This window comes from Crocodylus porosus, unplaced genomic scaffold (assembly GCF_001723895.1).
Source record: "Crocodylus porosus isolate Cpor-Errol unplaced genomic scaffold, CroPor_comp1, whole genome shotgun sequence".
Classification (NCBI taxonomy): domain Eukaryota; kingdom Metazoa; phylum Chordata; order Crocodylia; family Crocodylidae; genus Crocodylus; species Crocodylus porosus.
The window spans coordinates 29,075,467-29,087,574 of record NW_017728949.1 but is presented as its reverse complement, the minus strand read 5'-3'; the positions used below and the strand labels follow the sequence as shown (position 1 = coordinate 29,087,574).

At 45.1% G+C, this 12,108-nt stretch overlaps 1 protein-coding gene across 3 annotated transcripts in view; it reads right to left on the bottom strand.

Moving 5' to 3' along the window:
- Positions 1–11,845, bottom strand: part of HIBCH (3-hydroxyisobutyryl-CoA hydrolase) — an 85,195-nt gene extending 73,350 nt beyond the window's left edge. Inside the window, exons 1-5 of one of the 3 annotated variants that reach the window (XM_019554319.1) lie at positions 11,745–11,845; positions 8,324–8,366; positions 6,022–6,162; positions 3,803–3,887; positions 2,249–2,329 (exon numbers count right to left, since the gene is read on the bottom strand). In XM_019554319.1, coding sequence (XP_019409864.1) covers positions 2,249–2,329; positions 3,803–3,887; positions 6,022–6,162; positions 8,324–8,366; positions 11,745–11,776 — 382 coding nt within the window. In that variant the 5' untranslated portion in view covers positions 11,777–11,845. The remainder of the gene's footprint in view (positions 1–2,248; positions 2,330–3,802; positions 3,888–6,021; positions 6,163–8,323; positions 8,367–11,744) is intronic. The other 2 variants (XM_019554317.1, XM_019554320.1) reach the window with 2 other exon arrangements.
- Positions 11,846–12,108: the final 263 nt, after the last annotated feature.

Genomic DNA, 12,108 nt, shown 5'->3' with positions numbered 1-12,108 from the left:
GCCACAGAGGGAAGGACTGGAGCCCCCCACACCTCAAGGGCTGCTCAGCCCACCAGCAGCTCGCCTCCCCCCTTGTCTCCTCCAGCTGTGGGAGAGATGGGTAGGCTCCACTGGAGGGGAAAAAAAAAAGAGGATGGGACATGTGTACATGTTAATGGCCGCACTTTCTGGAGCAAGGGTAAGCCCCTTGCGGGGTTCGTGAACACAGGCGGAGAGCCCAACAAGCGAAGGGACTAACCTAGCGGGCCGGGTGCGACTGGCACCCGACAGGCGCATACACCGTAAAACCCTTAATAAAGGGGCACTCAGATGGTGAATTCACTGCGGCAGCAGTAAGGCACCGAGCGGTCTCGCAGAGCCCTAAGGAGGAAACAGGGGAAAGAGCGGTAGACTCCGCTGAGGACTGGAGTGAGAGTCCAAGCTCAAGAGCTCCGGTTCGGTGCTGTGTTTGTGTTGTCTTTCTGTATTTTGTTGTGAATTAATCCGAGGGAGGAAGATCAGACTACGTGACAGACTCATAAACAACGGTCACGTTCCCGGTGGTACGGGCGAGGGTGTAGGGGTGGCGGAGCCCTCATCAACGCGGGACCCTGAGAGGCAAGGAGTCTCATTCTTGGACTGACACGCGTCGGACAATACAACTGAACCAGATTACCATCAAAGTCGTGGCAGGCGAGTTGGACGCGTGAAACCCACAGGTGAGCGACCCCTAACCCCGGGAAGCAGTCCCCAATGTAAGGAGACCGTGCTTACCCCGGAGCCACGACCGCACAGTTATGTGTATAAGCACCCCCTTTGGTTAAAATATGCTCTTCCACATCAACTAATATGAAATAGCATTTAGATAACAAAAGAAATGGAATTGCACTTTAAATCTTATTGTGCTAAATGAACTCAAACATTAGGACACATGTTCCTATCACTGATAAATTTGTATCACTCATTGACAATGTTACATATATGTAACAAGAAGTGTTTTCACTACCCCATAATTTAAAAATATAAACACACACAAACCAACTCACTGAAGATTTGTTTTAAAGGAATGCTACCAGATTAGATTTAGCCCCCAAAAAATTGTAGGTTCTACAAGCACATGCTTTAAGAGTCACAATCAATAAAAACATGTGTATGTACTTTAAAGGCAAAACGAAGGGTTGGGGTTTTATAAACCCTTATAAATACTGTAATAAATATTACAGCATTTAGCAATTTTGTGTGAACTGGAAACTAGAAGCTATTCTGTTCTCAAGACCCAAGGTGATAAAGGAGCAAGGCAGATGTTAAAGATACTGAATATAGATTGGGAAAAAAAAAAAAAAAAGAAACTTTTAGAAATACATATTTTAATAACAACCACCCTTTGGCAACAGTTTATTTATAACCTCTGCTGAAGCAGATCAATATCAAGATCATCCTTCTTTTAAGATAATAGAAACATTTTCATTGAGCACTACAGATAAACAGAAGGAAAATCCCGTTGTGCTGTAGAGCTAAAATAACCAGCATATTTATCATTGTTCCAATTGCAGTTGCTTTCACATACTTCAGAAGCACACATAAAACCCAATTAGTGTTTTACCATGCAATATGGCATCTCAGGGAGAAATTTATTCTGGACCCCAAGCAGTTAATTATTACTGACATTCCGAAGAGTGAGGTTTACTATGATTTAGATAGTTTATTATTGATAGCCAGATCCAATACTTTGTTAGTCTTGCTCAGCATTTTCCACAGCAATTTGGGGCAGCAGGGTCCACAGACTGATTATACAACTGAGGGGTATTTTCTTTAAATAATTTTAAATACGCTTTTTAATTTCAATGGAGCCCCCTTATTCTTATGTTATACAAGGTAAGTATATCAGTAACCATTATCTGATATACCTTTTTCTTGTTCTCCCTTCATTCGTTATATTTAATGAAGTATTTGCATAATCTCATTTATCTAGCACAAGTCATCTACAGACTAAGGATTCACTTCACGTACTACTGAAATGTCAAAGATAACCCCAGCATGAAATGAGGCAGTTGGTTAATAGTTTAAAACAGGAAGGTAAACTATAAAAATTACCAAAATTAGAATATGGCCAGAAGAATTACAATGTTTAGATTCCTTATTTTCTTCCCCCCTCCCCTTAAGTTCTCTGCAGTATGTGCTAAGAGCCAGATATTTAAGGAACCGTTGTGAAAAATCATAACCCACAAATATGCTAGATTTATACTTTATGATCTACTAGCACACATACCGATGGCATTGTTCAGGATGTATTCCTCTCTGAAGAAATCTTGTACCAGCCTACCCCCAGCTTTTCCAGCATCTGAGATAGCTAATAAGATAAAAAAACATTCAAATGTCTAGCAGAACAGCCCTCCAATACCACACAGTAATAGTAAGTAAGCCAGCATGTACTCTACAAGCTGGATTTTGATGTTCCTGGCAAGTGACCTGGTTTTTGCTGCACTCTAGTAGAGGAAATTGAGTCTCATGGCAATTACTGGTAAAACTTAAAAACTGATTTTACTGACTTATATATGAAAAAGAATAATATCATTATGCTACAGATTCTCTCTCTCTCTCCATCCCCATGTATTTCTTGTACAAGTGTGTTCCCTTGTCTTTGTCCAGCTCAGAGGAAAAAACTTTCCTGTGTTCAAAAGTCTCCCCCTACTGGCTGACAGTACCAGCAATTCAGTAAAATCTAACTGTCATTGTACAGCTTAAGTAGTTAAAACCATTTCTGCTAAAGATTTTCATTATGGGAAATGGGGAACCAGTGAGAGAGCAGAACACAGGGCACGTGTTAGAGGTGTGCTATGTGGCCAAGCAGACAAGTTGCTGCCTTTAACATCATCTAGCTCCTTCACAGGCCACATGACTTTGCTATTATGTTTAGAAACAGATCAGAGATCACAAAAAATGTGGGTATCTGTGGTCATGTCCATGAAAAAAAATAAAAATAAAAAGATTACACGCCTTATGATGAGTCATCACCATAAGGAAGTCAATTTTTCCCTCTCATTGCCTTCACTATTACGGTACTCAAATGGTACTGGAGGAGTCCTCAAAGTTAGATGCAATAAATGAGAGAACAGAGGCAATGAGATCTTACAAGGCACTGAAAAACGTGAAAAAAAACTAAACACAAAAAACCAAAAACCAGTGCTTTCCAGAAGAGAAAGCACATTAGTTTGACCAGACTCCCCAGAGCCTGTATAGATTGGGTCCTTCAGCAGGGCTTTTTGGTGCTTTTATCTAAAGCTGATTCAATCAGCTATTGGATAAAAATCACCAAAAAAACCCACCACTGAAGTGCCTGATCTATACAGATGTTGGAGAAGCCAGGTCAAACTAATGCAATGCCTCTCTGGGCATATGCTGCACTCAGCACGGGGGCACACCAAGCTAAAAGTAAAGCACTGTGTTCTTGGGTTTTTCTTCCACATCCGTAAGAAGCCATAAACAGTTTCCCTTCTTCAATCAGGCCTGTTTTCAGTCTTTAGTCAGCTACTTATATGCAAGTTAGCTTTTATTTCTGCATACACACCAAACTTTCAAGATTATTCAGCAAACTGCTAAATAAAGACATCAAATTACATTAAATCATTTAAAAAAAACCCCTGTAAAATAGCTCATGTCAAATATCCATAAATTAGGATCATTATTATACAACAGTAATTATTTAACCAAGTTTAATTAAAGGAAGCACATATTTAGAAGAAAAAATACAAATAATGAAGTAATTATCTACTAGTAGGAAAAAAAGCACACAAACAGGTTTTGAAGTGACCAACTTTCTTACCTCTGATATCACCACCAGCACAGAAAGCCTTTCCTCCAGTTCCCTTAATAAGGATTAGAAAGGTTTCAGGGTCTGCTTCCCATGTCTAAGGAAAAAGAAATATTCCCTAATATGTAAAAACAAAAACAACCTCCCTCCCGCCCCACCAAAAAAAAAAAAAAAATTCTAGCACAATGAAAACCACTCTCAAACACTGTCCATCTATAATGGGGTTTTTGTTTTCTTTATCATCTTCTGGCAGAACAAACCAAATTTCAACCAAGCTCTACAAACATGCAATATCAACCCCTGAAAAATACACTCAGGGCAACCAAATCTCTCCACTGGGCATCATCTACTTCTGCAGGATCTGCGCATTCAGTTTTAAAAAATAGGTTTCTATCACTTCAAGTGAACTTCACAAAGTAAGCAAAACTGAAATTGAAATCCCTGCAGACAGATCTCTGAATTGCATCCCCACCATCAGAGGAACAGGGGAAGAGAGAAAGAGCATGCATAACAGCACATGGTCCCTTCCAAGTGGCTGGGAAAAAGGAAGGGCTGCCACTGACCCCATTTTTGGATGGGGCACCCTCAAACAAGTGCCTTTGAAGGATCTCTTTGCCATGATACCTCATCACCACACCAGAACGTTGTATACATTTTAAGTGGTATTCCTGTGGCGGGCCTCTGGGAGACCAGGATCTTAAGGAAACAACAGGTATCAATCTGGCAGGAAGAATGTGTCTTAAGCAAGCCACAGATTTCAGCTGAGTAAGTATACTAAAGCAGACTTTTCTACAGGCTTGGGGTTGTTTTCCACTGATGTAATTTATATCAGCACAAATCCCTCCCCAGTATTGATGCAATTACGTTAACATACAGGTGCCTCACTTCAGTACGATTTATTGTCCTTCTTGCAGGGGAATAAATTATAACAATTAAGAGGTGCACCAATACATCGGTCCATACCATATTGGCACCAATAAAAGGAAAATTGACATTACTGGCAATCAGCTTTTTTTTTGCTGATGTGACTGATAATGTTGCCACTAAATGCTGAGAACATGTGGGCAGCTGCAGCATGCACACAGCCAAGAATGCAGCCAAGCAGCTTGGAAAGCAGCAGCCAGTCTGAAAGTCTGTGGGGTGGGAAGTAGCGTGGGGGGGTGCAGACTGAGGCCTCTGTGGTGAAGGAGGGGAGTGGGGCTAAGGCTGGGGCAGGCTGGAGTCAAGGGCTTGTCTGGGGAGTGCAAGGCAAGGGTGGGCTGCCACTGCTCGCTCACTCAGGGGCTGCACCAGGCTGTGCTCAGGGTACAGGGAGGGACAGGCAGCAGTAGCACGGGGAGGAAACCTACAGGGAGAGCAGAGCCAGGACCATAGCCCTCCCCACCCCCACTTGTCACCCTCCCAGCTCTGCTACCACTCACCCCATCCAGCCCTCTCTGCCTGGCCTGAGCGCAGCTACCAGAAAGAGCCCGGTGCAGCCCCCAAGCACGTGCACAGCAACAACCTGCCCTTGCCCTAAAAACAAAACTGGGGGGGCACATGCCCCCCATACCTCCCCCAGGAGTGCATGCAGCAGTAAGAACCACCCCATTCCTGCTGCCCCCAGACAAGCCGCCAGCTCAGTCCCATGCCCCCACCTCAGCTGGGCAATGCCTGCCTCTGCCCTATTCCTTCCCTCACAGCGGGGGGCCTCAATCTGCACCCCCCCACACACTCCTTCACCTCCGACAGACTAACCATCCAGACACTGCTCTACAAACTGCTGGGCTGCATATCAGCAATTGGATCAGTATTGGCTGATAAAGTTCGCCAATAATTGGTCATCAGTATCAGCCCCAAAAATCTTTATTGGCACACCCTGAACAGTAATAAGCAAATTTATATTAGAATATAACTATATTTATATAATTCAAGAAGCACAACTTACATGCTTAAGTGAAGCCCTAACGCTTTAGCTAGATATTAAAACAGGGGGATCACATTATTGCCATGTATGCAGCACTGTAGAGCATTTCACTGAAATACAGATAGTTGGGGGGAAGTGGAAGGGGAAAATCATCATGTAAGTAAATTTGTTTATATATAGGCTGCAGACCAGCATAGCACCTGACTTTAAGCATGAGTAGTCTCATTGAATTCAGTGTGGTTACTTATGTTCAAAGCCTGGTATGTGTACTTAATAACTGAATGTGTACTGAATAAAGAGGGGTAGTTAAAGTAAAGCCACTGACCTTTAACTGTGGATAAATCTGTTGAATCATGGGAAAACTTAATGCATTTAGAATCTTTGGCCTATTCATAGTTATTACTCCAGCACATCCTTTCTTTTCCAGCAATACTTCATGCACAGAATCTGTGTGTTTGGACATACACTGTACATATGAAAAATGGAGACTGAATTATTACCATTTATGATTCATACTGAAATACCATACTGTGCAGAATATAATTACAGGAACATTCTCAAAATATACATTAATATCAGTTAATGCAGAATTCTAAGGTGTATAACAATCTCCCCACTTTAGCTTTCCCCTTCCAGCCCCCACTCAGGTTTTTTATAAACTAATTTATTTAAATTGTTTTAATATAATTCTTGAAACCATACTAAGTTTACATTTATATCAAGCCTACTACTCTGCAGAAATAATGGAACCAGCTTGTGGGCCATAATCTGAAAGGCATTTTCCACAGTACCTTTGGGGAATATACAATTTCATCTCAAGGTTTAATTGAAAATGCCATACTGAAAACATCTGCTTCAGCTATATTTGCTGCATAACACTATTCCCGGTTTTCCTTCTTGCAATTTGAAACAAACTGCCTTGTCTGTGAGCAACTTTGATGATGTTGTGCAAGAAATAACGATGTTTGTCCTTTGAATTCAAAGATGACTATAACATCACTGGTTGGTTTGGTTTCTGTGAACATGGGAATGGCTGATCAGGCCAATTTGTACTTTGAACTGCCTATGGCACAGTGAGCAAAAGATGCCACTTTGGGTTGCTTGATCAACAGAAGATGTGTTGCTGTTGCGAGACTTATGCTATTTGCACTTCTGCTCTGCCTCAGGAGCTATTCTCCACTCACAGACAGTAGCTCTAATATGGATGAAGCTTCACCAGGTAGAACGATTATGAGCAAGATCTTCCCAAGGCTTCAGGTCAATGTTAAAATGTTTCAAGGATGCTTGCTAACTAGCTGCGTTTTGATGGCAAACCCAACACCAGCTTCATGTTGCTCTTCTTTACTATGGCCACTCCAGGTGTAGCTGGCTCCTTTTACAGTTAGTTGTCCTACTTCAGCTGTGTGAATTTCACTCAGGGCCACTATCTGAATCTGGCCAGTTCTCTACCAACTAAAGCTGTTCTCTTTGGTCTATCTGCTATTGTATAGACCACTAGCATGCGTGCATTCCAAGCACCAATGGTGAGTGGTTTTACCTTTGTCTTTTGGTGTGGTTGTCAACTGCTATAGTAGGATCCCAATTCGGATGCTGATCAGAGTTAAGGTGAAGCAGATAATGTTTAGGGCACTTTTTCTAGACCCTTCCTCATGCTAGAGGTGAGTAGTGATCCAAGGGGCTGCCAAATTCCACAGCTGCTTTGGTCCAGTGAAAAGCAACCCTATGCCCTGAGCCGTCTGTGTGCAGGTCTGCAGCTACAACTCCCAGGGTATCTACACCTACTGCTTTGCTGCTTGTCCATTGCCACAGGACTTAAGTGTGTCTATGTAGTCAATATAGTGATGTCATGACTTGCATGTGAGTTGGATTTGAGGGAAAACTGCACAGAGTCACCCTCACTCTTGTTCAGGCCTTTCTGAATCGGGGTCAGGTCTTCTAGTCTTTTCCTGCAAATCAGTGGGGGCTGGGGATTTAGGGCACCCCAGATTTGCCTTTCCCCGGGGTTTGGCCCTGGTGGCACTTTCTAGGGCAGGAGCAGGCAAAGTCTGGCCCATGGGCCAGATCGGACCTGCGGCAGACTCTATTTCCCATCAGCCCTTGTCCATATCATTGTAGCAGCGTTCATGGAGATCCGAGGAGCCATGGTTTCCATGAAGACCAGCCCCAGCAGCACTGGCTGGATGGGGAGCTGCTCCAGGGATAGGGCTGAGATCTTGTGCCAGTGACAGCCTGGTCCAGAGCCAAGGTAGAGCTGCAATCTACTGCCCACATACCCTGGGCAGCAGATCAGGGAAGTCACCTAGATACCAGACAAGTAAGCAGGCAAGAACTGACTGGCAGAGAGCAGCAGTCCACACCATAGTTATCAGGGCCCGCTACAGAAGCATTAACTAGAAACCATGTGATGCAAATGTAGTGAACAGTGAGAATCTATTACGCTATTAATCTATGAAATACTGCAAGAAGAGTTTGTAGTAAACATCAGACTATACTGAACTGGAAACACTGCACCTAAACATTAAAAGTCTTCATAATCTAGCACCATCAAGGCTGGACAGTTCATTGAAAGACTATTTTTTCTCACCCCAGGAAGCCATTGTTGCAAATCAGCTCCTAGCTGTACTTACCAAGTGCTGTAGTATTATTTGTAACCTGTGGAATGATTTCAGCCTGAAACAAAAATAACCAGGTTCAATGTTTCAAATGTAGATTACACCAAGCTTTATTAAAAATATGTCTAGATACATATACTTAATCAGGCCAATGTACCCTTTGCTCAATTTTTGTGCTGTTCAGTAATTGTATTGCTAAAATTGCACTTTCTATAGGAAATAACATCAATAGTGTACAGAGGTCCTCTTTAAAATCAGGAAAAGCCATCCTAAAAAAATCAGGAAAATGGACTGTAACAGGCTTTCTTCAGCATATTGAAATATAGCAGTATCTTCTTTTTATGTTTGAAACAATAGTAATAAATCATAGAATCATAAAAAATTAGGGTTGGAAGGGACCTCAGGAGGTCATCTTGTCCAAGCCCCTTCTCAAAGCAGGACCACCCCCAACTGCTATATTTACTCAAATATTTACTGTAATACTGTATTTACTGCAGAGAAGCAGTAGAATGGGGGGGAGGGTGGGGAGGAGGCTGCCATGGATCTGATTCTGGCACCCACCCAGGTTCAGGGTCAAAGTCAGAGCCACAACAGCTACCTGCTCCCACCCTCCACTTTGTATGCAAATATAAAATGTAGACTTTCCTCCCCCACCATGACTGGGGGGGAGCCTCGTCTACATTCCAGTAAATTTGGTATACCATCCCAGCCAAGGCTTTGTCTACCCAGGTCTTAAAAACCTCTAAGAATGGAGATTCCACAGTCTCTCAGGGTAACTTGTTCCAGTGTTTTACTAATTTCCTAGCAAGAAAGATTTTCTCGATATCTAATCCAAGCTTTCCTTGATAGAACTCAAGACCACTCCTTGTTCTATTATCTGCCACAACCTAGAACAGTCTAGCTCCAGCTTCTTCATAACCACCTGTGGCAGGGCACCATCAGTGCCTGACACTTTAAGGGCCTGAATAGGCAGCAGAGCAACCTGCAGGTGACTGGATTCCCAATCAGGAGAGTCACATGGCCAGCAGGAGGCCACCTGATGGGAAGGAAGGCCTAGCTGCTAGGGGATAAGAGCAGGCTCTGAGCAATTGAGCCAGGAGTTGTTATAAGCAGCCAGAGGGAGAACATCACCCAGCTGGAACTGCTGCTCTCAGAACACCTGGAGGTAAAGGGCAAGAACTATGGGGATGGAGAAGGTTCCTGGAGAATGACTTAAAACTACACCCTGCTGGGGCTGGATGGTGTGGTGGGGCTGCTTGTGGCAGGGCACCTTCCAGGAAATGCCCTTCTCTAGGGAGGCACAGGTGTGGCAAGTATGGGATGCCAAAAAGCCTCAGCCCTTGCTACTCCTGTGGGTATCCAGGGGAGGGGAAAGGCTAGGGGAACACACCCTGACAGAAAAGCACAAGGGCCTAGGCTCACTGAGTGGGACCCAGGCTTGTCTATACACCTGAGGACTGATTAGGCTGTAGGCCAAGAATGGGGGTCCAGGCACATCTGCAAACACCTGAGGCCTGTGGGGGATAAGGCCCTATGGCCACAGTGAGGGGGCGGAGTAGTAGCTGGAGGCTGTGTAGAATAGGGCCTTATGGGGCCTGAAGGACTGCACATGAGTCAACCAGAATAGCCATAGTTAAGGGTCTAGTGATGGGGTGTGAGTTGAGAACCAGTTAAGGGCTCAGGGTGGTAACAGTGGAATTTAGATGTCATCTCTGAGGCATGGGATGCAGTATAAGAGGAAGCTTAGAGCTGGGTATAATGCCCTAGGCACTGGGGCATTTAAATAGGCAGCCTCTCACACTGTTACATCGGTAATTATTATATCAAGGCATGGCAGGAGGAGTAGGGCAGACTGTTCTAGACATATGGGCACGGCAGCACTCTGACCAGCCTCAAGATATCCTGCCATGCTTCAAATATCTGAAGGCTATTATTAAATCCTCCCTCGATGTTCTCTTCTCCAAGCTAAATAAGCCCAGTTCCTCCAACCTCTCCTAGTGAACTGGTTTCAAGGAATGGGAGGGGAGGGGGGCACAACACACACAAAGGAAACCCAACTAACACAAATGCAAATGAGCCACTGCCAATTCTGAAATGGCTAAAACAAATTTAGAAGAAAGTTAAGACATAAAGGAAGAAGGGCTGCCTATAATCAGCTAGCTTAGGACTCTTCTTATCTAATATTTAGGGGTGTTCCTAACATGAGGATATGACTTTAAAGCCTTATGGCATATCTTGTAGACTCTAAAGTTTATTTCAGTTTTTCAACTGCCCTTCTCAAAAACTTCTTCAAGTTGAAGAAACTTACAAGGCATCGCATTTGCTATTGTATCACAGGTACATATGTAGAATAACTCCACTGAAATCCTAAAGACTTATTCAAGATTTACTCCAGCACACCTGAACAAAGACTAAGATCTATCCATATGTAATTGCTTATTACCTCTGCTACGAACCCCATGTCACTTGTGCCAGCAGACAAGGAACTGACTTTGCTGGGTTCTGACTTTAAGGTACTGGAACTTTTGCTTCTTTTTAAACTGCCAAATGATGAGTGACACTTAGCCAGATGCATGCTTAAGTAGATTTCACAATTACAAGTATATCAGTCAAGTATGATGCTAGTTTATGCTGCCTCCCAAGCTTTAGCCCCAACACTAGTCTAACCTTTCCATAGGTAAGATTTCTTAGTAGAAAGAACACACAATCATAGGTGACTCAGGCTAAAGGCATCTTGTGCAAGGAGGGGGTGGGAGCAGTACAAGAGGTAAGGGGCATTTAGAGTTCTCTAAACAAGCTGCTTTCATATGCAACCCTCTAGCACAGTGTTTCTCAACCTGTGGGTCACAAGAAAAATGAAAGGGTTGTGAACCAGCTTTAAAAATAGATCAGCAAGCTTTAAATGTGGGGAAACTGGTCTCTCTTGCTGGCGTGCAGAGGGCTGCTTGGGGCCTCACAGTAGGAGCACTGGGTCTGAAGTGAGGGGCACTGGGGCAGGACTAGCCACTGATGCATACAAATAGGACCCGGTACAAAACTAGTTGAGAACCAGTGCTTTAGAGTACTGCACAATCAGGTCTGGTGGGGGGCCTTGAGCTCCTGCTGGGGAACAGGAGAGGGGCACCAGGTCGCATCTGGTCACGACAGGAAACCCGGAGATGTCCAAGGTGGTTCCGAGCCCACTGCAGTGCGAGGCCTGCTTCAGTTTCTGACTGAGACCGACGGGGAGAGGCGGGTGCATCTCGCTCCTACAACGGGCGACAGCCGCTGCTCTGCTGGGCAACGGCGTCACCACTCTGGCCGTGGGCCCGACCCGCGCCGCCCTTCGCTGCACCCGCAGCCAGCGGGGGGACGAAGCCCCAAGGGAAGCCCCCACCTCTCGGCTCGCGCCCAAGCGCTGGTCCGCTCCCCGCCCCAGCCCGGCCACACAAGGCACCTGGGGAGCTGCCGAGCCACCTGAGGCACCATCCCGCTCGGCGCAACCAGATCGCGTCAACGTCGCGCGACTCCAGGAGACAGGAACGACTAACGCGCGGAGCGGACGTACGCGTCGCCTCTGGCCGCGCGCAGGCATGCGCCTCAGGACGTGTCGTCCCCCCCTCCTCCCATTGGCTGTGGGACCGGAGCGCCCGCCCGCGGGGCGGAGAGGGGAGGGGTCGGAACAGTCACTGCCCCGTGCGGTGACGTCAGCGCAACGAGGTCTTGCACCAGGCGGGGGCGCTCGGGGGTTTCCGGTGAGTTGAGCTCCCCGGTGTAAAGCGCGCGCCTGCGCTGCGGCGCGTGGGGCTTGGTTTGTGTGA